Source organism: Plasmodium chabaudi (genome assembly GCF_900002335.3).
Source record: "Plasmodium chabaudi chabaudi strain AS genome assembly, chromosome: 13".
Classification (NCBI taxonomy): Eukaryota; Apicomplexa; class Aconoidasida; order Haemosporida; family Plasmodiidae; genus Plasmodium; species Plasmodium chabaudi.
In genome coordinates, this window is record NC_030113.2 from 1,519,180 (window position 1) to 1,545,563 (window position 26,384).

The 26,384-nt window shown below is 23.5% G+C and overlaps 10 protein-coding genes across 10 annotated transcripts; 5 read left to right on the forward strand and 5 right to left on the reverse strand.

The window, feature by feature from the left end:
- Positions 1–3: 3 nt before the first annotated feature.
- Positions 4–2,394, forward strand: PCHAS_1340500 (DNA-directed RNA polymerase, alpha subunit, putative; the record flags this gene model as incomplete). The annotated part of the gene is made up of 1 exon (XM_729764.2): positions 4–2,394. The coding sequence occupies one exon, from the start codon at positions 4–6 to the stop codon at positions 2,392–2,394; it is 2,391 nt and encodes a 796-aa protein (XP_734857.2).
- A 316-nt stretch (positions 2,395–2,710) lies between these two features.
- Positions 2,711–4,462, reverse strand: PCHAS_1340600 (HSP20-like chaperone, putative; the record flags this gene model as incomplete). Its single annotated transcript, XM_016799326.1, has 7 exons — positions 2,711–2,851; positions 2,987–3,084; positions 3,224–3,279; positions 3,399–3,454; positions 3,536–3,898; positions 4,007–4,075; positions 4,187–4,462. The coding sequence occupies 7 exons, from the start codon at positions 4,460–4,462 to the stop codon at positions 2,711–2,713; spliced, it is 1,059 nt and encodes a 352-aa protein (XP_016654632.1).
- Positions 4,463–5,262: 800 nt separating this feature from the next.
- On the forward strand, positions 5,263–6,348 carry PCHAS_1340700 (dihydroorotase, putative; the record flags this gene model as incomplete). The annotated part of the gene is made up of 1 exon (XM_736120.1): positions 5,263–6,348. One exon carries the CDS (start codon positions 5,263–5,265, stop codon positions 6,346–6,348), a length of 1,086 nt encoding a protein of 361 aa, XP_741213.1.
- Positions 6,349–6,604: 256 nt separating this feature from the next.
- On the reverse strand, positions 6,605–7,012 carry PCHAS_1340800 (conserved Plasmodium protein, unknown function; the record flags this gene model as incomplete). The annotated part of the gene is made up of 1 exon (XM_016799327.1): positions 6,605–7,012. The coding sequence occupies one exon, from the start codon at positions 7,010–7,012 to the stop codon at positions 6,605–6,607; it is 408 nt and encodes a 135-aa protein (XP_016654633.1).
- A 734-nt stretch (positions 7,013–7,746) lies between these two features.
- On the reverse strand, positions 7,747–9,710 carry PCHAS_1340900 (GTPase-activating protein, putative; the record flags this gene model as incomplete). Its single annotated transcript, XM_737382.1, has 2 exons — positions 7,747–8,537; positions 8,708–9,710. The coding sequence occupies 2 exons, from the start codon at positions 9,708–9,710 to the stop codon at positions 7,747–7,749; spliced, it is 1,794 nt and encodes a 597-aa protein (XP_742475.1).
- A 2,448-nt stretch (positions 9,711–12,158) lies between these two features.
- Positions 12,159–13,037, forward strand: PCHAS_1341000 (DnaJ protein, putative; the record flags this gene model as incomplete). Its single annotated transcript, XM_738294.2, has 1 exon — positions 12,159–13,037. The coding sequence occupies one exon, from the start codon at positions 12,159–12,161 to the stop codon at positions 13,035–13,037; it is 879 nt and encodes a 292-aa protein (XP_743387.2).
- An 871-nt stretch (positions 13,038–13,908) lies between these two features.
- Positions 13,909–17,231, forward strand: PCHAS_1341100 (CKK domain-containing protein, putative; the record flags this gene model as incomplete). The annotated part of the gene is made up of 6 exons (XM_016799328.1): positions 13,909–14,850; positions 15,047–15,368; positions 15,464–15,563; positions 15,745–16,652; positions 16,834–16,988; positions 17,085–17,231. 6 exons carry the CDS (start codon positions 13,909–13,911, stop codon positions 17,229–17,231), a joined length of 2,574 nt encoding a protein of 857 aa, XP_016654634.1.
- A 1,830-nt stretch (positions 17,232–19,061) lies between these two features.
- PCHAS_1341200 (conserved protein, unknown function) lies at positions 19,062–21,047 on the forward strand (the record flags this gene model as incomplete). The annotated part of the gene is made up of 1 exon (XM_729149.2): positions 19,062–21,047. One exon carries the CDS (start codon positions 19,062–19,064, stop codon positions 21,045–21,047), a length of 1,986 nt encoding a protein of 661 aa, XP_734242.2.
- Positions 21,048–22,367: 1,320 nt separating this feature from the next.
- Positions 22,368–24,293, reverse strand: PCHAS_1341300 (conserved Plasmodium protein, unknown function; the record flags this gene model as incomplete). The annotated part of the gene is made up of 1 exon (XM_739731.2): positions 22,368–24,293. The coding sequence occupies one exon, from the start codon at positions 24,291–24,293 to the stop codon at positions 22,368–22,370; it is 1,926 nt and encodes a 641-aa protein (XP_744824.2).
- A 1,150-nt stretch (positions 24,294–25,443) lies between these two features.
- Positions 25,444–25,776, reverse strand: PCHAS_1341400 (conserved Plasmodium protein, unknown function; the record flags this gene model as incomplete). Its single annotated transcript, XM_738627.1, has 1 exon — positions 25,444–25,776. The coding sequence occupies one exon, from the start codon at positions 25,774–25,776 to the stop codon at positions 25,444–25,446; it is 333 nt and encodes a 110-aa protein (XP_743720.1).
- Between the last annotated feature and the right edge of the window lie 608 nt (positions 25,777–26,384).

A 26,384-nucleotide genomic window follows, 5' to 3' on the forward strand; every position in this document is an offset into this window, starting at 1 on the left:
ATAATGCGACTTATTACTATTTCAATATGGCTATTCACAATCCTTTTTACATATAATAAATGTTTAAAAGTTAAAAATTTATATTATATCCCAAGTAATAAAGAGAGTATATTTTTTGAAAATGGATTAAAGAAAAGAAAGCAAAGCTATTCACCAAAACTGTTTTATACAATCAAAAAATATCACACCTCAAAAAATGGCACAAAACAAATCTTAGGAAGCAGCAAGGATAACGACAGTGATAACAGTTCGGACATAAATGAAGAATATAAAGTATTTCAAAGAACTAACTTCATAAAGAAATACCAAATAACAAAAGAAGAAATTGATACTTATATTGAACAGATAAAAAATAGCAAAGCAAGTGGTTATGAACCTAAATTTCCAAAAGATGCATTTAGAACACCAGATGGATTAACAAATGTTATTTTAGATTATAAATATAAAAATGACAATTTAAAAATACATAATTATTATTATTTTTTTATGCAATTTTTAAAAAAACTATCAGAAAATAATGATAATCTTAAGCAATCGAAAAATGACAACAGCCTAATAAATATACACGATTTTTTATACTTAAAAAAAAAGGGTTTTTTTGAAGGTGAATTATATACCTGGAAAAATTGGGTTATACTTAATAGAGGAGAATGGAAAGATGAAATAGGATATGATAATGATGAGAATGAAGATTATGAAATAAAAACAATAAGACCAATTGTGGAACCCAAAATGAAAAGAATGCCAATAGAATATTGGGGAAGCTTTAGAGCAATTGATTTTAATGTAAATCATTATCCTATATATAAAAAATTATTCGATTATTTTAATAAAACAAATGTAAATGAAGGTGAACCATATGATAAAATTCATCCGTTCCTTTTTTATCCCCGATTTAGTGTGGGTAGAGATAGAGGAGGTTTGAGTTATGGTGATGCAAATTATTTTGGAAACTATGGAGATATTTATAAAAAAAATGAAGAAAGAGAAAAAAGATTAAACAAGTTAAAAGAAAATAATAATGAAAATACAAGTATAGATTTTGATTTAGGAGAAGATGATAATTATGAAAATGAAAAAATTGAGGATAAGGAAAGTGTAATAAATTCAAGTATACATAAAGAACATTTTATTGACAAATATGATTTTGGGCCTAATGATATTAAAGTTGAAGAAGCAACAGATGTATTAGTATATCCACAAAATGGAAGATTATATCAAAAATTTTATATAGGTCCATTAAATATAACAGATGGTCATACATTTGGTTCATTAATTAAATATGTATGTCAAAGCCAAATATATGGGTATGCTATAGTAGGTATAAAAATACATAATATGAATGAAGATACAAAAATTGAAAATACACAAGAAGATTTACTTGAAATTGCTTTAAATTTATCGGATGTTTGTATATATAGTAAAGAAATAAATATAGAAACAAATATTCGTTTAATTTTTAAAGGACCTTTAATGCTAGTTGCTGGAATGATTCCATTACCATCTCATTTAAAAGTTGTAAATAAAGAACAATATATATGTACAATAAAAGAAAATGGATATATTGATATTTCTATTAAAATTGAATATGGTAAAGGGCATTGGATAACATATGAAAAGGGTTTATATAAAAGAGAAATAGGATCAGATAATGAATGTATGAAAAAAAGACCAATAAAAGAAGTTGTAAATAATAATTATACACCTTTAACTGCTAGTTTTAGTGCTTGTAGAATGGTTCGAACTACTGTTCATAAAATTGCAACAAAGTATTGGTGTGAAGATAGATGTGAATTTACAGATCCTAAACAAATGCTAGTTGTTGAAATTTGGACAGATCCAAGAATGTTACCAAAAAATGTTCTATTATATGGTATTAAAAATATTAAAAAGATTTTAAAAAAATTCAGAGAAATGATAATTAATGATACAGACTTTCCATGTGATGAAGAAGATCAAGAAATTAAAAAATTATGGCCTTACATTGATAGATATAAATATTTACAAACTAAACAAAAAATGGAAGGTGGTCCACCTATAATTAATATTGATGATGAACTAAACAAAGCAAGTACTAACGTCAATACCGATCAAAACGGATTAAAAATAGACGATAAAAATATTCAAAATCCGTTTACTCAAGCTCTTATGGATCCAGGAAATTTTCCAAAGCATTCAAACATAATGTTGCCATTGCAAGAAACTCCCCCTCCTTATATCGACACTTTGGATTGGCTTAAAACGGAAGTGAATAAGGATAAAAATTCGACCAAACGTGATGAACGAAATAAAGAAAAAAATGACAAATCAAAAACCAAACGGACATTTGACTATGATAATTATTTGGATGATCAGCTTTCCGATATATTAAGTGATAATCCACGCTCATCATGATTCGGAAATGTTTCCGTTTTGTTTTTTGCACACCCATACCATATTGGGTATGTTCATATATCATTATAGTTTTTTTTTTACGCATTTTTTTACTGTTTATTTTTTATTTTTTCCTTTTCAATATTTTGTATTAACCGCTATTTTGACAACTAAATGGTTTTAAAATATTGACATACAAATTAAGAAGTTATTATGCTAAAATCGTGTTTATTAAATGAATAGGAACAAATATTTACAAACGATGTTACAATAAAAGGTTACACATAATTTATATTTCTATGTTTAAAGAAATGTATTAAAACATATAAAAAATTTATCATAGATCTTGAAATAGTTTTTCCCAAATATATTTAAAACGGTCCACTTTCGAAAGAACTAAATGAATATGTTTTTCATTTATTTTATAATCTGTTGTTATAACCCAATATGCATCATCGCAGCATATTTTTCCACATAACTATAAAAAAGAAAAATGAAATAAATTTATATAACTATCAACATAATTATTCATCTATATGCATTATAATTATTCTTATTAGCAAGGTTAACAACTTTTCAAAGGTTACACATTTTACGAAATTTCTTGCCTTACTTTATGATCTAATAAAATAACTTTTTCCCCATTCTGCATTATTTCCAATTTTATAGAATCATTTTTGAACTGAAATAAAATATCTTCTTGATTCGTTTCTTTAATTAGAATAAAATTGTAATATATATAATGTGTGCATTCAATATTGCTTATATGCACAGTAAATATAATGAAAAACAGAAGAAAAACTTTTAAAACTACAAATAGTTGATCATAAGTATATATGCCATTTTTTACCATCAAAAATTGGAATATTTAATTCAATATGGTCTAAAGATTCTCTCCAATCAAACCTAAAATCGATGTCGATCCAAAAAAAATAAATAAACAATACATTTACAAATATATGGGGAATGTTTGATAGTATAGGACAAATTTTACAAAAATAAATACGATCACTTTTTAATCTTACTTAGAATTATTTAAAAGGGTTCCTACTTCATATGGCATATGTAGCATGCCCTTATACTACGAATTAATTAAATAACCAACGTAGACATAAACATGCTTACATATTTATAGACATATTATATATTTTATTTTTTTTACCTTCATTATTTCCTTTGCAGTGTCTTTGAAAGGAACTGACTTATAATCATCATCTTTCATCGAATTAATTTTTTTATATATATCATTTATATTAAGATTTTCATTTGGAGTATTTAAATCATCAATTTCATTAAATGTTTTTTCTATTTTATTAATATTAGCATATTCTTTCTTAACATTCGGATTATCATTTTCATTAACCCCTGTATTATAAAATGCTTTTCTAACACATGTTTTCAAATCACTATCAGTATTATTTATTACATCTTCGACATTATGTTCATTTATTGATTTCATTTGGTCCAGTTGGCTCATCTGCTCTTCGACTTGTTTTGTTTCCTCCTCTTTTATGGCAGCATTTTTCTAACGGCAAAATAAGGGTAATAATATTCCAGCAAGCGAAAAATAAAAAACACAAATACATATACATGCTAATATAAAGATATTCAATATATTTTAAACATATTTTACCTCGACTTCTCGATACAACTTTAATGACTCATCTCCCAGTTTCCCATCTTCTATATCTTTCATTAAATTCTATATTTTTTATAAATTAGGAAATAAAAATATATCAAATTATCGAATGGGAAAAATTACACATATATGTGTGTGAAATTTAAATATTAAAAAAAATTATTTTTTATATACCTCAAGTTCGATATCTAAGTCGCCATCATTTTGTTCTGTGTTAGACAAAATTGATGTTTTATTTGATTTTTTATTTGTGGCTATACTTTTTATAGGTACTCTTATAAAATGGGAAAATTTTAATATTTTATCATTTATAGGTTTTGAAACATTAATCAATTTTATCTTGCATATTCTTGAGTGGTGATATGAACTATTAATACAATTGACAGTAAGGAAATGGACAAAAAAAAGGATACTTAAAAAGATGTTAAATTTCTTTATTAATTTTAGCATAATTATTTTGGGTCTTCATCAAATAGTAATATGGTTACACATGTACATCAATACATGTAAAAATAAGTAAGAAAATGAATATGCATATCCAATCATATGGTGCCCTAATGAAGTTTTGATATCCCTGATTATATTTCCATCAATTAATTAGTTACCAATTTTGGTACTATATATATTATTATAATAATGAAGGAAAAAAATAGGGCATCATAATATGGTTACTACTAAATTTTCAAAACATTACTTACACTTTAATTTTTATTCTATAAAAATGTTGACTCATTTTACTATTAAATTATGCTAATAAAAGAGATATATCTATACGTATGTACATTATTTATTTTAAATAAATGGGAAATATTTTTATTCCCTTTTTTGTATCACAAAATAATATAATTACTCTCCTTTTAGGTACTATTCCTATATATAGAGGTGTGCATTTTCAAAAAGCATCCACAATACGTACTATTTTCATAAAACTAGCATATCAAATAATATAATAATATCCATTGAAAATTAAAAATAATCATATACGCATGTATAGTTATGTATATCCTATTTTTATATTGAATAAAATGTATTTGGCTATTTATTTTTGCCACTGTTATTTTTTTGAGTATTTCTCTTATATATAGTAAAATTTTATGAGCTTTGTTATTTTTTTTCGTCGAAAATAAATTAAAAATTTGATTTAGTGGAATACAAATTTCAAGTGTACATAAGTACATTTGAATAATTATTTTTTTAGTTCACCTCTTTCAAAAAAGCTAAATCAAACATACACAATTGGTAAAAATAAAATGGAAAACGGATTTCGTATTCCGTTAGCAGATGATATGCATTGCCATTTAAGGCAAGATGAAATGTTAAAGTTTACTGTCCCCGCAATAAAAAAAGGAGGATGCAATCGAGTTTTAGTCATGCCTAATACTACACCAATTGTAAGCAGTTGTGAGGAAGCCAAGAGATATAGAGAGGAATTAATAAAATATGATGATAGTGTAGAATATTTGATGACTCTATATTTAAATAAAAAAACTGATGAAAACGATATATTAAATAATTATAAAGAATGCAATTTACAAGGAATAAAAATATATCCTAGTAATGTAACAACAAATTCTAATGATGGTGTATCAAGTTTAGAACCATATTATAAAATATTTTCTACATTAGAAAAAATAAATAAAAGCTTACACATACATTGTGAAGAACCAAATATAAATCCAGTATATGCAGAAAAGGAATATTTACAACATATACATGATATAGCTATTAAATTCCCACACCTAAAAATAGTTTTAGAACATATATCAACTGAAAACATGATAGAAATTATTAAAAAATATCCAAATGTAGCAGGATCTATTACTCCTCATCATTTGCATCTAACTATTGATGATGTTGTTGATATAAAAAATTATGATTATTCATTCAATAATACTGACATTGAAAAATATGTCAAAAATGTATATAATTATTGTAAGCCTTTACCTAAAACATTAGATGATAAAATAGCATTATGTAATATTATAAAAGAGGGGAACCCTAAAGTATTTTTAGGTTCAGACTCGGCTCCACATTATCAAAAATTTAAACAAGAACCTCATTATAAACCTGGTATTTTTACCCAGCCTTTTCTTTTATCATATCTTGCTCATGTATTTAATAAATTTGATTCATTAGACAAGATTGAAAATTTTGCTTGTAAAAATGCTGCAAATTTTTTAAACTTAAAACCTAAATGTGTTGAAAATAATCAAAATGGTACGATATATATACAAAAAAAAAATTTTACAATACCAAGTGACTATTTTGGCGTTATTCCATTTTTAGCTAGCCAGACAATTGATTTTACTGCATCCTATAAATGTGATGTCGTTTAGTTTAGATGCATATTTAAATGATAATCATTTTTATTATGATTGTTTGCATATACTTTTTTATTACATATGTAGTATGCAGACTTTTTTACCAAACCACCAAGTATGCTACTATATATTTTAACCACAATTTTAATAAAAAGAAAATAATCAAACTTTATATGCACCTCTTAAAGGGTACAAAAAAAAAACACAAATTAATTAAAACAAAAAAATATAATACATAATTTTATATTGCTGAAAATTATAATTCATAGTGTCACTCTACTACTACTTTTATTGCTTTTGGAGAATTTGTATCGACATCATTTTGATCATTTGTTAAATTTGGTTCGTTTTCAATTTCTTTTTGTGCTTGACCATCTTCTGGAGAATTATCCTTTTTGTTGTTAGGTGGTATAACACTATTTTGGGGATCGATATTTTTACTTTTCTCTTTATTTGATGAATTTATTGTGTCATTTCTTATACATACAAATGTTTTAGGCATAGCATTTTCTTCGATACTTATATTTAATTCTTCGTATGATCCATCTTGATCTTGTGGAAATAATTTAACAACTAAAATTGCAATAAGTGAAATAAGTATTGATATTGTACTTAGTATTAAAGCTATTTTTATAATTAATTTTTTATACTTTTCTGAATCAATTGAATTATTTAACATTTTCCTTATTTACATGTCTAAAATATATAAGCCAATAAATCAAATAAATATATGCACAACAATTAGCATTTGCACATTGTCATTTTATTCTATTGTATTTTTTATTTAAAAATTTTTTAAAATTATTCATGTCTTATTTTAAAGTAAAAAAGGCAACGGTATTATAAACACGTTTTGCCATTCCACTATTACTACAATAAAATATGCACAAATTAAAAGACATATTTAAAGAAAGCAATATATGGAATAATTAATTTTTAATTTGACAATTTTATAGGCATATGTGCATATAGATTATTATACTAAATAAAAAGGAGGGGGAAATACAAAATTACGCTCATTACTTTGATTATCATTTTTTTCATATTTCATTTTTCGTTAATTATTATTTTTGAGATATAAAGAAGGATTGTTTCAAGCAATTTCATATCAAATTTGTTTAACCTACTTTATTTTTAACTCTTGTATTGCAAAAATGGACGATTAAAAAGTTATTAAAACTGTACTTACATACATATACATATATGTATACAGAATAAACATATTAATATATAAAATATTTGCATATGGAGAATTTCGAAAAATTGTTTTTTTATAATTCATTAGTAATATTAACAAAAATTATAAATGCATACTATGCAAAAAAAAAAAAGTGTAATATGAAATATGAAGAAAAAAAACAAAACAAAAAATTATATACAGAATATGTACACACATTTTAGTGACTTGATAAATCAATCTAAATATATGTATGGTTCATCATTTTTTTTTTCAAATTCAATTTGGTTTTCCATTTGTTCTTCAGATATTTTTTCTATATATTTTAATTCTTTAAGTATTTCATTTAAATGAAAAACATTTTTTTGTAGATCTCCACGTTGGTGGGCATTTAATATATTATAAGATAAATTATTTAAATTATTTATGGCTTTATTTAATTTATTATTAACATTATTTAATGAATTTGGTATATTAAAATTTTTTATTTTTTGATTTAGACTAGGAACATTAATATATTTATGTCTTTCATTAATTTGATCATTTATATGATTTTTATTTATATCTGTTTTAATTTTAAATGTACTTAAATTATTATTTGTGTTTGAATTTCGATTTGAACTTACAGGGGAAATATTATTTATGCTTCCAACATTAGCAATACAATTATTACCCACAATTTGATTACTTCCAATATTGTTACTGCCCAAATTATTATTATTGAAAATATTATTTGGATATTGAAAATCTTCTCTTTTAACTGCCTTTTCTTTTTTTTCATATTTTTGCCGTAACTTAATTGATAAATCGATTAATATTCTTATATTTTCAACAGGAGGGTATTTAAATAATCTTTTTAAACAAGCGTTCTCATCATTTTCAAGTAAAAATGTTTTAATAAATAAAACCATAGATATAGAAAAATAATCTATCAAGGGGAAAATATCTGATGTCATGTGTGCGATTTCTATTGTGTCTCCTTTGAAATCAAACTCAAATCCATTTTTCCAATTTTTTGCATAACAGTCTGAAAAAGGAAAGAAGTGAAATGTGTGTAGAAATGAAAAACGAGATAACACTCACTAAGAAGGTTCACATATCTATGAACAAGTGTAAAAAACAAATGACCACATTCGAACATATTGCAAAACCCAAAATAATGTTATATAGGAAAAAATACGATAAGCAATAATTTACCTGAAAAAAAAATATCCCATAAAATGATGGTATCATCAATTGGGAATTCTCTACAATAAAAAAGACGGATCCATCGAAGTAAAAATATTTGTGGTTCAATACTTAAAGATATTAAATGGTTATATAATTGTTTATCCAAACTTTTTAATAATTTATGAAATATATAAGTACATTTTTGTAATAATACAGTTTTACAAGAATTTTTTGATAATTGATTTTTTTTGTCTTCCCCAGATGAAAATAAATATTTTAGTCCCATATTCATAAAATGATCAAATATTATATATGTGTCTGATTCAATTTCATCATTTTTAAATAATGTAACATATTCTTTATAATACTTTTTATTATCATAATTATTTGATCGATCATTTTGTATTATTTGTTCACGATAATTAACAATAAAAAATATAGCAACTATTTCATTCATACCTTGTTTATATGATATTGAAGGATTTTTCTTTGCCCATATAAATAATATTTTATTTAATATATCTCTTATTTTTTCATCTTGAAATATTTTTTTTTCAGAATATGTTCTTAAAATATCTTGTTTTATTTCATTATTTAGTTCTTGATTTTTTTGTTTTAAAGTCCATGGATTTTTATCATCCGATGATAGGGGATGAAAAATTCGAGGGTCTAATTTTTGAATATCTAAATTTGTTTGTTTAATTATATATTCATCTTTATCACGTTTATATAAATTTCGTTTTTTTTCGATTTCTTTTGTTAATTGCTCTAAATTATTATATTTATATATACCCAATAAAAGAGGCCAATAAACCCTTCGAAAAGGTGGTATCACTTTGGTACTATCATCTAATATATCATTTGCTAATAATAATACAAAATTATTCTTATTATCTACCTCGTTATTTTCAGCATTACTACCTATATCATCTTCATAATTTAACGTATCATTTTCATTTAAAGGAAATTTTTTTAAAAAGTCATCAAAATGTATACCCTGTAAATCTTCTAAATAATTATCTTCATGCATTGTCTTAACTATATTTGTTACACAACAATCATTTTTTCTTTATACACAAATTGGAAGTTTTTATTGCTAGTCAATCCTTTCAGGCTTAACCCTTTTCTATGTATTTCCTTTATTTTTGCAGTACCCCTTTTCTCATAAAAATAATAGATATTCAACAATTTCTTATAATGCGGAAATATATATTACATATGCTTGTAATATCGTTAAAATAAATTATTTTTAATATAAAAAAAAACAAAAAATAAAAAAATCCTTAACATATAATTATTATTTATTTTTCTGACAATTCTGCAAAACTGTAGTTCATACTTATTATTAGTTTAATTCGTTACCGCTATGTTCAAATAAAAACAAAAATAGCATAGGATATCATAATAATAATAGTAATTATAGCAATAATAAAAAAGATATATTATATAAATGTATTAATATGGAAATAATATTTTTTTATTTATTTTAATTTTTTTTTAGAGGTGCACACAATGAAAAAAAGATAGTAAAATATATTAGGTGTTTAAATAAAACATTGTGTAAAATAGCATATGATGATAGTTCTTATTGTCTAGATAGTTTTATTTTTTATGTAAAACTATTTTACAAAATTCGATTTTGTTTAACCAATTTCTTATTGTATTAATAAAGGGGCGTGGCTTTTTCTTTATGTGTATATAAATACAATAATTTTTTTACATGTGCATATAATAATATTAATTGTACCCAAGGAAATAGAATAATAAGCCATATACATATATTATCTTATATTTTATGCTTTTCTCTAGTTCATATTTTCAATTATTTATATAAGAACGTAGCTAAAATAAAGCATGGAATAGTTACCAATGTTTTATACATGTTAATGTACTAACAACGAAAAACAAATAATACATTTTATTAATTTTTTTTAATATACACATTTGCTCTATATTTTTATACCTCACATATTGTCACTTATTTATTTTTTTTTTTTGTGAAACATATTTTTATCGCCAGCGTATATAATACATACACTTTTTGTATGAACAGTCATAATAAAGAATTTATTATTCTATGCATTTTCTCATTTATTTTAAAAAGGATACTAAAAAATTCCTTTGGGCTTGTAGACATTTTATATTATATACGTATAATTATAAGGAGCTATACCAAAGGAACAACCAATACATTTTTAAGAAGCTACTTGCCATTTTATATGTACAGCTTTCAGAGTAGAGATTTACTGCATTGCAAAAATAAAATTTGTGAAACAAAAAGTTGTAGTTGTGAATTTCATTTATTTTTCTTTTCTCTTTACACTTTCATTTTTAAGAGTTCCTTTTATTAATTGTATAACATATTGACTTATTTCCAATTTTCCAATTGAAATTTTCATCTAGACATTTAAAAGAAACAAAATAATAAGAAAATACATTCGTTTTTTTAAATTTTTATTACATTTTAAGAACACCGAATAAATACAAAAGGAATATGAAATATGGCATATTTAATAAGAAAAACAACTAAGTAACCAAATATATGATATGCCATTTCTTAATTTTTAAAACGAAAATATGAAACAGCTAATGAAAAACATATTAAGAATAAAATAAGCAAAATGTGTAAACATACTTAAATAAATTGACATAAAATCATATTGGAAAAGAGAAATAAAATGAATTTCCATGAATATTTTTTTGCAATAAAAAAAGTAAAATTAAATTACACAAGCAATTGATATTAAAGGGAAAATAATGCTTTATAATTTAAATACAATATACAATACTGTTTGGTTGTATTTTATTAAATTTTGGAATATAAATGTATTTTTTATTGTAAATATGGCATTTTTATGATTGTATTATATTTTTTAATTATCATTTATTTTACATTATCAATATAATATCTTTATTATAATTGTTTATTTTATATTATTTGATAATTAAATTGGTACATGGTAAAAATATCTTATATTCATTCAATATTTTTTGTACACACGCAAAATAATATATACAAAAATGTATATTAGCCAAAAAAAGTACAGCTTTAAAAATATGTATATATAAGATAAATTCGATTTCATAATAATATAATTATATATTTTATAAAATGTTTAAAACATATTTTCCGTGAAAAAAAATATATATAATTTTTTTTATAAAAATATACAATTATGAAAATATTTTTTTTGTCAAATGTAAAGATATATTAAAAATAGCCTTATTTTCCTTCTCACACTTTATTTATTATATGTATCATTTAGTTAATATATTTGTATATATATATTTTTTATGAATATAGTATGTATGTATAGGTATGCTGATGTATTATGTACTGGTGAATGGCATGTATGCATAAATATGACAAATTTTAAATACGATTATTAGTTTATTAATATAAATATATTTTGATTTTAAAGATACCGCATAAAGCGGAGAAAATATTTACTTACTCTCTATACACAATTTGATTAAAATGAAAAATGATAAAAAATTAGACCTGTATGAAATATTAGGTGTCGAGAAAAAAGCGACTGCAAAAGAAATAGCCAAGGCATACAGAATATTGGCTTTGACATATCATCCAGACAAATTTTTATCACACAGTAAAAAGATAAATAATAAAGGAGTTAAAAATGATGAAGATGAAACGTTAACATTAGAAAAATGCAAAGAAATGTTTTTGCAAATACAAAAAGCATATGATATATTAAAAGATCCTGAAAAAAGACAAAATTATGATGAATTTGGATTGGAAGAAGATTTTGATGAATTCAAAAATTATCTTGATCCAAAATTATTTCATTCTAGAATCAAAGTAGAAGACATATTAAAATATGAACAGAAATATAAAAATAGCCAAGATGAAAAAGATGATTTAATTCAATTTTATAATAAATTTAATGGTGATATTAAACATATTCTTGAATATATTCCATTTAGTGATACGTCTGATTTAGATAGGTTTGTAAAAATATTTGATGACCTTTTTAAAGATAAAACATTAGAAAAAACAAAAGATTATGAAAAGTCATTAAAAAATATAAATAATATTATTAAGTCATATGAAAATATAGTTAAAAAAGATAATAACCGTGGTGGTAATAAAAAACCAAAAAAAAGAAAAACAGAAGAACCTATTGATGATTTAGTTCTAGCTATTAGAAATAATGAAGCAAGAAGGAATCAAAAAATAAATTCACTTTTAACAAGTATAGAAATTGAATACTCTAAAAAAAATCCTAAAAAAAAAAAAGTTAAACCTCCAACAGAAGAAGAATTAAAAGAAATAAGTAAAAGACTTGAAGAAAATAAAAAACGTAGTATCGAAATGAAAAAGTTAAAAGGATTATAACTATTGTCTTGTAGTTCCACATGTGTATATATGAGTATGTGATATATTTTATAGCCATGTACAATAATGCATACATATATTTATTCATCTATTTTTTTTTTTTAATTTGTATATCATTATTTAATTATCAAACATTTTCGATGTTTTTTTCGGAAAATATTCGAAAAACTGCTTGCATATTTTATGAAATTATTTTGAAGTATGATGTTAAAACTAATAATAAACAATTTTTTTTAAATATAAAAAAATAAGAAAAAAAAGTTCAAACAAATCTCTGTACTTTTAAAAAAATTACATAAATATCATATATCAAATAGTTTTTCATAAAAAATAAATAATAGGTGAACAAAATATAGTGGAAGAATAATTATTGTCTTAAGTGTGTTAATTATTTTTCTTTACATTTTTACGAATTTTCTGAAATTTTATTCACTATATAACATAGGCCTATCTATTTTACAAAAAGTTTAATTAAAGGCTTGACTAATAATTTTTGAATAATTTGAAAATATAAAAAATAATAATTTAAATGAAATGTGTAAATGCTTTCCTATTCCTCCAATTTTTTTTTCTCTTTTATTTCGCTTTTTTGGAGAAAAGTTATTAGCTTATATTTTTTTGTCTTTTCGCAAATATCGTATGTATATATATTTATATAGAAATATATAGAAATTTAAATATTTATAATTTTAGGCTAAATAATAAAAAATCAAAATATAATTCTGCATATACATCATTCTATATCCAACTAACTAAATGAATATGTGTATCGCATCAAGAATTGTAACAAAATTTTAATTAAAGAAATAAACCTTGTGATATATATTGTTTTTCTTTGTATATATAATTCCCATTAATTTAAAAAAATACAATGAATAAAAGTGACGAAAATGAACAAACTCAAAAAAATACTGTCTACAGAATCCATAAAAAAAAATTTTGTAAAAATAAAATAAATAAAGAATGCCCATTTTATGTAAATTATGATATACTTGTAAAAAATTATAAAAATGAAAAAAATTATATTGATCTAAATCTTGAAATTAATTATAATTTAGAAGAAATAGAAGAAAACAACGAAAATATTAAAAAGTGTATATTTATAGCCAATGAAAAAAATAAGGCTAATTTGGATGAACAAAAAGCTAGCTCAAAAAATGATAAAATAAATAACCAACATGAAACTAATTATAATATAGACGCTATAAATAATTTTATTTCATCAAAGCACAAAAAAAAAGGCAGTAACCCAAATTGTGAAAATAGAGAAAGCAGTAGAAGAAATCAGGCAAATATTGATGTAAGTTCTGAAGAAGAAAGGAAAACAAATAGAGATAGAAGCAAAAGCAAAAGTAAAGACAACATAAAAAATAACAATAACCATGAATCCTATTCTTCCGATTCGAATGGCACCTATTGCTCGGACTTATCTGATAATTACTCCGAAATTGAGAAAAAAAGTATGAACTTTTCTCAGCGAATCACATATGATGATATAATACCCAATAAAATAAATCTATATGATACAACAATTAATTTAAATAGTCACAATAAAAATAAAAACAAAAATAAAAATGATGCTGACTATATATCTTATGGGGTAAACAAACTAAAACCCTCAATATCAAATGATTCTTCTTTATTACTTGATGATAGTAATAATGAAAACTTTAACTACACAGATAATAGGCATTCGAGCAGTAACTACAATAGGAGTGATAGTAATAATACGGAGTTTTACTCGTCAGATATTTTTTCGAAGCAACATAAATATGCGTTCCTGGATAAGTTGTATTGTTCTAAGGAGGAAGAAGTTAGATAATGCATGATTTAAAAAGTTGTAGTTGTAGTGTAGCTATAATAGTATATATTATGCAAATAATTTCCTTCCATAAAATGGGAGAAGTACAAATATGTATGCAGTTATCATAGGCATTGACTGGCTTAATAGGGCCATTATCGCAATTTGATCAATCTTGATGATATTTTATTTCTCTCAATTTTTGTAGCGAAACAAACTTAATAATATGGACACCGAATTAACAAGAGAAAGGAGTTCACCTATACGACTACAATTTAATAAAAAGGATAAAATATTAAATAGAAGAAAAAGTGAAGATGATATATTAAATAAATATGAAAAAATAATAAAAATAATGAAATATTTAAGAAGGATAAAAACTAGGCATCCAGAAATTGAAACTATTGTTTCTATTCTTTCTAATAATATTAAAAATGTTACGTTCAATTGTGAGAAAATGTTTTCATCAAGACGCGAATTAAATGATTTCTTAAAAAAAATATACATCTATCAAATTTATCTACTAAAAAGTATGTACTGATAAATATATAAAATTAAATTTCTCCATACATACATTATAACCACAAATATATAAACTTGTCTATGCATATGCTTACTTTTATAGAAGTAGTTTTTAAAAAGAATTATTCCTCAAAAAATGATCATAACAAAAACCCTTCAATGCAAAAAGTATCATTTGTAAATATCAATCAATCTCATCTAAGGTTACTAACATAAAAAAGCGAAAAGTGTGTTTAGAAATGTGGTGAATACACATAGCTGCTTGATTTTATTTTCTTCTTCAACACGTGGAAGAAAACTAGTCAAAATTTCATCATTATACATGCGCATGTGCACATTAATAAGTTGCAAATATTTTCATATTATTATTTTAAAACTTTTTAGAGACCACTCGGAAATCCCTGATGACACAAAGAGAGATTCTAATTACTTACTCTACTATCTGAGCAAAAATCCGTCCCTTAATATATCAAATAGCCTTTTATATGAAAATTCGAATGCAAATAAAGATCATATTAATAGTAATAGACAAAATAGCATTGATATGTTAGGCAATATACACAAATATATAGACTTAAAAAGAAATACCAAAGATATAGAAAAGAAAACATATTATGCTCGAAAAAATGATGAAAATGAAAAAAATAATAATGGAAGTAGTGAATACTCTGACGAAGATCCAAATTATAATTATAAACAATATGTTAATAAAATAAACGAAAATAAAAAAAAAAGTCATCGGCATAATATCAATTCTAATAATGCATTTGATAAAGTGGAACAGTGCCAAGAAAAAAGAAACATATTTGTGAAACCAAGAAAGAATCATATATTAAATATAAAAAACGAACTAGCCAATACAGAAGAAATATATACCAATGATTGTAATAATAGTAATACATTTGATAATCCCTCATTAAATGAATGCAAGCCAAATAATAATTTTTTAAAGCGTGTCGACAACGCGAATGATAGACAAATGATGGAAGATCCAGACACCAAAGAGACAGATGGAAATTCCAATTTTAATATCATACAAAAGCGAGGACAAATTGAAAAAAAATATATGGCTTTCAAAAAGGGACTAAATATGAATGCTCTTAATTTAGAGAATAAATGTGGCCCTATCAAAAAAAATGTTCCCGAAAATGAGAAATACCCAAATACCTCTATTGATAAAGATAAATTAGATAAAAAAACTTACGTGTTATACTATGATGTCAATAAAGAAATAAATACCATATCTAATAGGGATTCTGTTACACATGCATTGAAAACAATCCTTTTAAATAGTATAAAATATATGTTGATATGCATGGATGTGCTCACACATACATATAATAGTGCAAAAAATAATGATATAATATTACCTAATGCTATTGGTGATAAAATGTCTTTATTTTTTATATAGACAAAATTATACATTTACATAATTTAGTATTTATGAATTTTGGTATTTTTATTTTTTTTTAGAACCCCAAAATTTTGCGGCCCTTCAGAATTTCTTATTTAAAATTGAAGTGGAACTAGTCGAATATAAGCATTTTATTTTGTTAATAACTAAAAATATTAAAAAATTGAGTCTAGAGGCTTTATACGGATTAAATGATTTTTCAGTTTTTGAAAAGGTGTGTGAGATGCTATTTTTGCTTTATATGGAAACTATATGTATTTGCATTTGTGTCTGAATATTTTATGCATAATATTGCATTTCCTATTCGTAGGTATATGGGAAAAAGATAGCTCCAAGATTTTTAGTTTCACAAAAAGTAAAAATGTTTTACAAATATGATATACTTTATCAAAGATTTAAGGAACTTGAAAATGTTCGAGGTTTCAGCGGAATTATTGATGCAGTAGAATTAATATAAAGGAAATAGTATAATGGGAAAACATGCTTTATTTATAGCATAGGTATTCATTTCCATTTTATTAAAAGATATGCATAAAATGGGATTTTTTTGTGGGCATTATTTTTATGCATATTACATATATATGAAGAGAAGGCATATTCCAGATATTTTTTAGTAAGATTCATCATATTGATTCCCACAAAAGACAACGGTATAAATAATGATATATATTACATAAATATATGTACTTATTTGTATTAATTTCTTAATTTCGGAAGAAATTATTATTTTCAATTTTCATCCCAATTATATCACCAATTTTTGTATGATTATACATGTTGAGGAATTATATATAGTTTTTTTCCATACCACACCACTTAAAAAAATATACGATATGCATATCAAAATTAACAAAAACATACAGCTTAAGATAGCTTCACATATTGTATGGAGAAAAAAGAGATATATATATGTTCGTGTCCAATAATAATAAATATATATGCAGAGAATTTTCATTTATTTAACCCATGCAATAATAAATTGCTTTTCAAAACCAGCATGTTAAAACTGTACATATATATAATGGAATGTTATTCTCAGCCTTTTTTTAAAAGACAATATATTTTTGAATACTTAATTTTTTTTTTATTTTCCTCTTTTATGCTATATTTTGTTTTTGTAATTTTTTTTTAAGTTTATTTTGGCTATTTGACACCTAAAAATTATTACTTGTGCATGAAAAAAAAACATAATAATTAAATATAGCCATTTTAAATACTAGTTTATTTTTAAATTAAATATTAAGTGGCTACATAATAAATTAAGTCTTTTAAAAATAGCTACCTAAAAAAAAACATTAATAAATAAATTAAATAACAAAATCAGGTAAATATAAAGAAAATTTTAATCGGAAATTTATTTTTAATGAATAATTTTTTTTAAAAGGCACACCTATTTATATTATATTATAATAAAAAAATTATATATAATAAAATAACATCGTTCCGTTAAAGTTCACACACAATATACTTCTATAACTTTCACACTTTTTTTATTTATAGATGGTTATTTTCCTATTCTTTGTATATTGTGTATACAAAAAAAAAATAATAATTATTGCACAACATCAATAATATAATAAATAGAAAATAAATAAAAATATATGAAAATTATAAAACTTAATAATCATAAATATTCAATGAAACTTTTTCATTTATTTTTTTTTTGTCTTTATGGAGTAGATAATTGATTACACATTTATGAGAATTATTTTTTGAATTAATAATATTTTTTCTATTTCTTTTAATTTTTATATTTTGTTTTTCGTTTTTTTATAAAATTAATGTTTTTAACTTTATCATTTTATCGTCTCATTTGAATAATTTAAAAACATAAAATGTAATTAATATTAAGAAAAATTAATTCTTTAACATATATTTATCCTTTAAAAATATGGGTAACATAAGCTAATTATATATACACACACATATGAATGGATAGAGGAAATATGAAATAAAAAAAATTACCTAATGAAAATTTGAATGATAAAATAAATAAGCAATTCTCTTAATATACCAAAATTTGATGATAAAAATAGGAGAATAGCCATTTTATAAGCGAACCTATTTGAAGATTTTTAAAAATAGCACGAAGAATAATTCAAATAAAAAAAATAAAAATCATTAATTAAAGAAAATCATCTTAGAGAATATAACACAAAAAAGAATAAATTAAAAAACCCAAATTTGCAAATAAGACAATAAATAAACACCCTTAGTAGGTGTACAGTGCTGAGCCATAAATATTTTTATTAATAATATTTTAAATGAGACTAGTTATATAGGCAACATGAGTACTAATGGCTCGACTGTAAATGATCTACATATTAATAAAGTGAATAACGAAGAGAAAATAATAAGTAAACAAAACAGTTCTTTGGCTGAAAATATTATAAAATGTAATGACGATCAATTAAAAGTAGCATGCTCGAAAAATAAAAAGGATCATAAAATTTCGCGTATGGAGACATTTTCTCATAAATATTATGAAAGAGAGCATATAAAAATACGGAAAGATTATTATACTATTAAAAGTGGTGGTACCATAGCTCCCATGCATAGCAACCTGCATAAAGAGAATTGTGCCAACCAAGGCACCAGTAACGAATGGGTAAGTGATTACGAAAATAATAACACAGATAACGACCATGACCACAATAATAGAATCGAGTATGGTGATACAATACATTATAGCAGCATATCCAGTGAAGCCATTGACAAAACATTTAGTGATATGGGTGAGGATATATATAGTGATAATAATAATGAGAAAGAGAATGAGATGCATAGCACCAAAATCGATTGCATATTAAATCAAAACAATGATAATGCAAATAAAAATGTAATAAACACAACGGAAGAGAATGATTTATGTAATAATAGTGCCATAAACAAAGCATGCTCTAATATCGATGAGCAAAACACACCAAATAATGAGCCTGATAATGGTATAACAAAAAAGGAGGGGGATTCAGAAGGGGAAAGCTGGATTGAAATTGGCGAATCTTTCAATTTTTGGGACGCATTAACAAATAATTTTAAAAATATATTTTTACCAAAAGGGAAGGATGTTAATATAGATGAAAACGTGTCTGATAAGAATGAAAAGGAAGCCAAAGAAACCGAAACTGAAACAGACGTAGATACAAAAGTAAAGGAAAACCTAAATAAAGAAGATAAAATAAATGAAACATGCACAATAAATAAACCAGCCCAAGGCAATAGGGGTTCATTTCCGTTGTCAGCAGATTCTTACGTAAAATGCTTAAACTATTTAACTTTAGAAAAAATATTAGAATTTGAATTAATAAATAAATTAACGAGCAATGTAATAAATAATAGAATAAATGTATTTACATATATTAAGAGATTAAATTTAGATGAAAAGTGGGCTAATTTGCCGATATATAAAAGACAATATTATTTGCATCAAATGAAAAATGTTAAGCATCTAAATACATCCGATAAAATATATTCACCAAATGGTATATATATACATGAAGTAGCAGCAATTATATTTCAAAATGTATCAAATTTAAAAACATTAGAATTATTATCACCTGAATATTTTATGAGTGATAATACACCTATACATGAACCATTTGCATTATGCCCATGCGTATTTGCAAAATTAGAAAAATTAACAATTATTGGTTGTCAAACATTAGAATGGTTACATATATTTCGTAATTGTTCATTCCCATTATTAAAAAAATTTGAAGTATGTTATTATCCTTTACATCATGATCATTGGACATGGAAATTTGTGTTTGATTTTACAACATTAGGATTAAAAGGATTATATAAAATGTTATATACAATGGAGAACTTACAAAAATTAACCATAGGATTTGATGTATTATTTGATAATATAGATGGTTTTATATTTAATCCTTTAGAAAGCCATAGAAATGTGTTACAAGAAAATAATATTCCGAATAATAATATTCGATATAGTAATACATTATCTGTTCCAGCAGCTAATGGAAATCCGTCTAGGAAATATAAAAGTTATAGAGGTAAATTATGTGAAGAAGATTTTAGTGATATTTTTACTATTGCTTATTATGTATCTGGTAAATCTGGAAAATTAAAAAGAGTTATGATAAAATATAGAGATTCAAATGATAAATATGATGAAGATTATGTTGAAAATGATGATACGATTAATGAAATTATTTCAGAAGCTACAAATACTGCTTCATCTTATTATAATTATGTTTTTAATTGGTTTCGATCATCCGATGATTCAACTCCAACAAATTCTACAAGCTAAAAAAAAATTCGAGGATATTTTATTTTTCCATTTTAGAAATATTGTGATAATATGTACGAATTTATTTTTAAGAGGATGCATAAAATACAAACAATTTTCATAGAGTCAAAATTGGGATGATCCCATAATTTATCGAGATGTGTCTATGAAATTTTATAAAATAGGGACTTCCTTGTGATATGCACACTTATGTATGGAATGTAATTAAAATTTTGAATGACTAAAAATTATAATATACACAATTTACACTTATATTAGTAAGGACAAGCCAAAAGAGGATCCAAACATGGTCACAGTGCAATATATATATGTGTGTGTGTGGACACCATTCCGAACAAATTTAAACAGTTTTAGTGTTTAAAGCTAGTTTTGCTTTGCCATTTTATATAACTGCGAAGCATTTTGAGTTGTTTGCATATTGTCTTTTTCACATGCTTTTTGATAGGTGGCACATGCATATATATATCCTCTTATTTTATCAGTATACTTTGATTGTCGTTAGCATATTTCACTAGGAGCCAATTTATTTCCTTCAAAATTTGCATAAAAGTTTTATCCTCCATGTTATGTGTGCATGAAAGGACACATGTTTGTATAATATTAATTAGTTTTTTTCGTTTCTTCCTTTTTATTATTTTTTTTTGTTAATGTAAAATATTATTCTACATATAATATGACGTTAATAAAAATTGCAAATATGCTTTAAAATTTTAATTAAATATATTTGTTCTGTTATTTTCCTTTTCCATATTATATGGGGTTACTAAATCAGTGAGATGGTGGAGCATAGAAACTTGTGGATTTTTTTTTTTTACATTCCTTGTAAATTAATTAATACACACACATCTGTATATATGTATATTTTTTTTATTTACATTCTTTCTTTTTTTTTGTATACTTAGTATTATTTCGTGCCTAATTTGCATAAATTATTTCAATTTTATGTTATTCAATTTAAAACATAATTTTGAAATGATAGTTTATATAAAACGTTTAATTAAATTTGTTTTACTATTTTTTTAATTATAATAAAAAAAAAATCAAAAATATTAAAACATCAGGCATAAGTAGAAAAGGTTTTAATTAGGAGAATATTCAAATAGAATACATGCGCATATATATATGTATATATTTTTATAACATGTATGTGAATATTAAAAAAAAAAATAGACATGACTTAAGTAAATGCCAAACACATACAAGTGTTGACAATTATTGAAATGTTTTTATATGAAAAAAAAAATATAAAAAATAGCATACCAATATATCTATAACGATATAATTAGTATAATATGAGAGTAATAAACTCCGTTGTTCTCCCTAAATAACTGTAGGTATTTTTCCCAATTCAAATGGGGATGCTAGCAGTTGATTTAGATTTTGAGGAACTTCAGAGGAATTTCTAAATTTAATTTTTTCAACATGTAATAAGGGATAATATATACTTAGATCGAAATCTTTTTCATTTATTTTGGTAGGATCAATATTTTTTAAAACTGTAAAATTTTTCGAAAGATTTTTTGAAAAGATTTTATCAAATAGCTGACTATCAACATCAAATCTTTCACCCTTTTTACACTCTTCAATTGCTTTTAAATAAAATGATGCATTATTAAATAATTGAGAAATTGGGAATGTATATATCGTTGATCTATTTTCATTATAGCTATTTAAATTATGATTGTTTATTAGTTCTAAAGATTTAATAAAGTTGTCATTAAAAAATTTGATTTTTTTTGTCTTATCGATTTGAGCATAATTTTTTTCAAACATAATTTCATTTTCATTAGTAAATAAAATTCCATTATTTTTATTTTCCATATCTTTTCCATCGTTTTTCATTTCTTGTATTCCCAAATTAGTTGTGTTATTGTTATAGTTCGGGTTATTGTCAGGACTGTTTGGCTGAATGGTTTGATTTCTAAAATCGGGATTATTAAAATTATAATTTTGTCCCATCATATTTTTATTATTATCTTGCATTATACCACTATTGAGAGTATTATTGTTTGGATTGAGCAAATTAGGATTATTTAAACCAAAATTGCCTGTATTGTTCATATTATTATTTTGTAACACATTTTGATAATTTTGCATATTTCCTACGTTATTATTTATAAATTTATTATCCATATTTAGACCCGGTTGAGTATTAAATTGAGAATAATTAATCATATTTTGATTCCTTCCATCCATGTTATATGTATTATATGCATTATTCATATTATTAAAATTACCCATGTTCATAGTATTACCCCCAGGAGCTAAATTTGTTTGCATGTTGTAAGGTAAATTATTTACACCAGGGATAGTAGAATTATTTTCCGCAATATTAAAATTTCCTACAACAGGGTTATTACCATTCATATTATAATTCATATATGGATTATTATTCATTTTATTATTTTGTGCATTCATCATCAAATTCATATTTTTTGCCATAGGATCATTAAAGTTACATGGATTCATCATATTTTGAGGAATTCCTCTAGAGTCACAATTGTAGTTTGCATAATTATTATTTTGATTATTTAACATATTCATATTATTATTAGGGATTGAATTATTTATACCCGTATAATTTATATTATTTCCATAATTCATATTATTATTATTATTAACAGAGTTTGGAAATTGGTTCGTATTATTTGAATTTGCAAAAAGTGATTTCCCCTCTTTTATTCGATTTCCAAATATTGATTTATCTTTACCTACATAATCATTAAATCTGAAATTGGATGTTTGATTGGGTCTATCAAATTGGGGTTCATTTCTAATATTATTATTGTTTGCAAAAAGGGGTGTATTTTTTGGTTTATTTCCAAAAATCGAAACATTTTGTTTAGTTTGTGTAAATATAGGCTTTTGATTTGAAATATTCATATTTCCCATATTATTCATGCTTTGCATATTATTCATGCTTTGCATATTATTCATGCTTTGCATATTATTCATGTTTTGCATATTATTCATGCTTTGCATATTATTCATGTTTTGCATATTATTCATATTTTGCATATTATTCATGCTATTACCAAAAATGTCATTATTATAGTTGTTCATATTTTTATTCATAAAATCATTTCCATACATATTATTAGCAAGCCCATTATTGTAACCCCCTTGCATAATATTCCCGCTGTGTTGATAAAAGTTTTCATTATTGTTCTGATAAGGATTCCTATTATTATTTTGGTACGAATTCATCTGATTTACCCCTTCATTAAAGCCATTGTTAGGAAACATTTTTTTTTATATTTTTATAAATGTATATATTCCTTATTATTAATTTTTAAACAAATGCTTTATTCAATTATGTAAAAATAAAGCTTTCAAAAAGCTATTATATTCCCCCAGCGTGTTTTATACAAGTTTTTCATAACTTAAAAAAAAATGAATAACATATTTTCAATTTAAACACATAGGGATTTTTTTTTTCATTAAAATTGTAATACTATTACTTACGTATTAATATATTTACATGTATGACATGCGTATTTTCCCCCTTCATTTAATCTCTATAAGTGGAAATTTTGTAAAATAAAAATATTCATTATATAGTGAGAAAATTAAAACTTTTTTTATAATATAGGATATTGTTTAAATAATGTTTTTCTTTTTTATTGAAAATATGTTATATTTCCTTTTTTCGTATTTTTTAAAAAATTACCTATATAAATAAACATTTTTCACAACATATTTTTTTTTTTTTTTTTTTTTTTTTTTGCACAATATATAAAATTATATTTTTATAAGAATATGGAGAATATAAAAATGATGAGTATTTATAGAAGAATTGGAAAATAGTTTCTCATTATGAAATCCATATTTTTGTTACATTTTAATGAATTATTTTAACTAGAGCATAAAGAGAATTAGTTTGTGAAATTTTATAAATATGTCGTTTTATTTGAATTATATAATTAAGGCTGTTTACATGCTTTTTTAATGTCAAAATTAGCTATATTTTTATTTTTTAAAATGAATATAATTGTAATATGAAAAGTGAAAAGACAAAAATATGCAATTTTTTAAGCACTACAAATGTAAATACAAATTTATATACACATTAAAATGTCACATATTTATAAGCTTATGTGTGTGTTCATACATATTCATTCCTACATTATAATTACAGGTTTAAAACGACTATAGGCATTTTGCCTCATTTAATATATTGAAAACAGATTTAACTACTGACAAATAATAATCGTATAAAACTGGTTGGAAAATATACAAATATATGCTACTATATTTTTTATCCCATTGCTATATTTGCATATTGTCATTTAGGTGAGTTCTTTTCTTTTTATCAATCTAATCCTAGTGGCATATTGTGATGATTTTTCGTTAACTATATTATCTCATGCAAATATGTGCAAATAATATGGATACATTATAAGGCTTCTTCATTTTGTTCTCGCATTTTCATTAAGTAGTATCCAGCTGTTTCTTCATCTTCTATATTATAAAATAATAAACTTAAGTTAATATTTTTTTCAATTTCCTCTACTAATTTCTGAGCGGCCTCTTTTATGTTATCAAGTTGTGAGGATGTTGAAGCTAAAAGCCCCCCCTTACCAGTTGATGCAACTTTACTTAACAAAAGGGAAGTTCCTTTTGCAGCTGCTAAAGAGCCCCCTGTTTTTGCAAATGAAAGCTGTGCTAATCCGGACTTCCAAAGTAATGGAACTGTGGTTGACAATATAAGAGGAATCTCTATAGTCATCTTGGAAAATTTATTAATTTCAGTTAACGAATTTATATATTATAATATATCTATATATTCTGCAAATTTAAAGAGAAAAATTCTTAACCAATATTCAAACGAAACAACATTAGTATTGTCGATTTTCTTAAGGGCTATTTGGTTTAATAAAAGTAAAAAGGAAATATTCCTAAAATGTCTTACTCAAAATGGTTTATATATTTTTTTTAATTTAATAATTATCTATTATATGATAAAATTGAAAAAAATTATAACAAATTGATATACAAGTAAAAGAATTAATAAAATAATGGCTACCTTATTAAATAAAAAAAAAAAAAAAAAGCTAGCTATATATATATATAGTAAGACATTCATCTATAAGCATAAAAATGTTTATTATTTTGGCATGATAATTTTTGATATTATTTTGTTTATTCATTTTGTGTGTTGCTTAATATGTTGGAAATAACGCAAAAAATGGAAATTCGAAGGGAGAAAGAAAACCATAATGTTAAAATGAAAAATAAAATATTAACATAACCATATATATACAATAAAATATAATGCTATATGAAAATAAACAAAAGTACGTTAGACTGTCAATGTAATTATGTATATATGGTGTC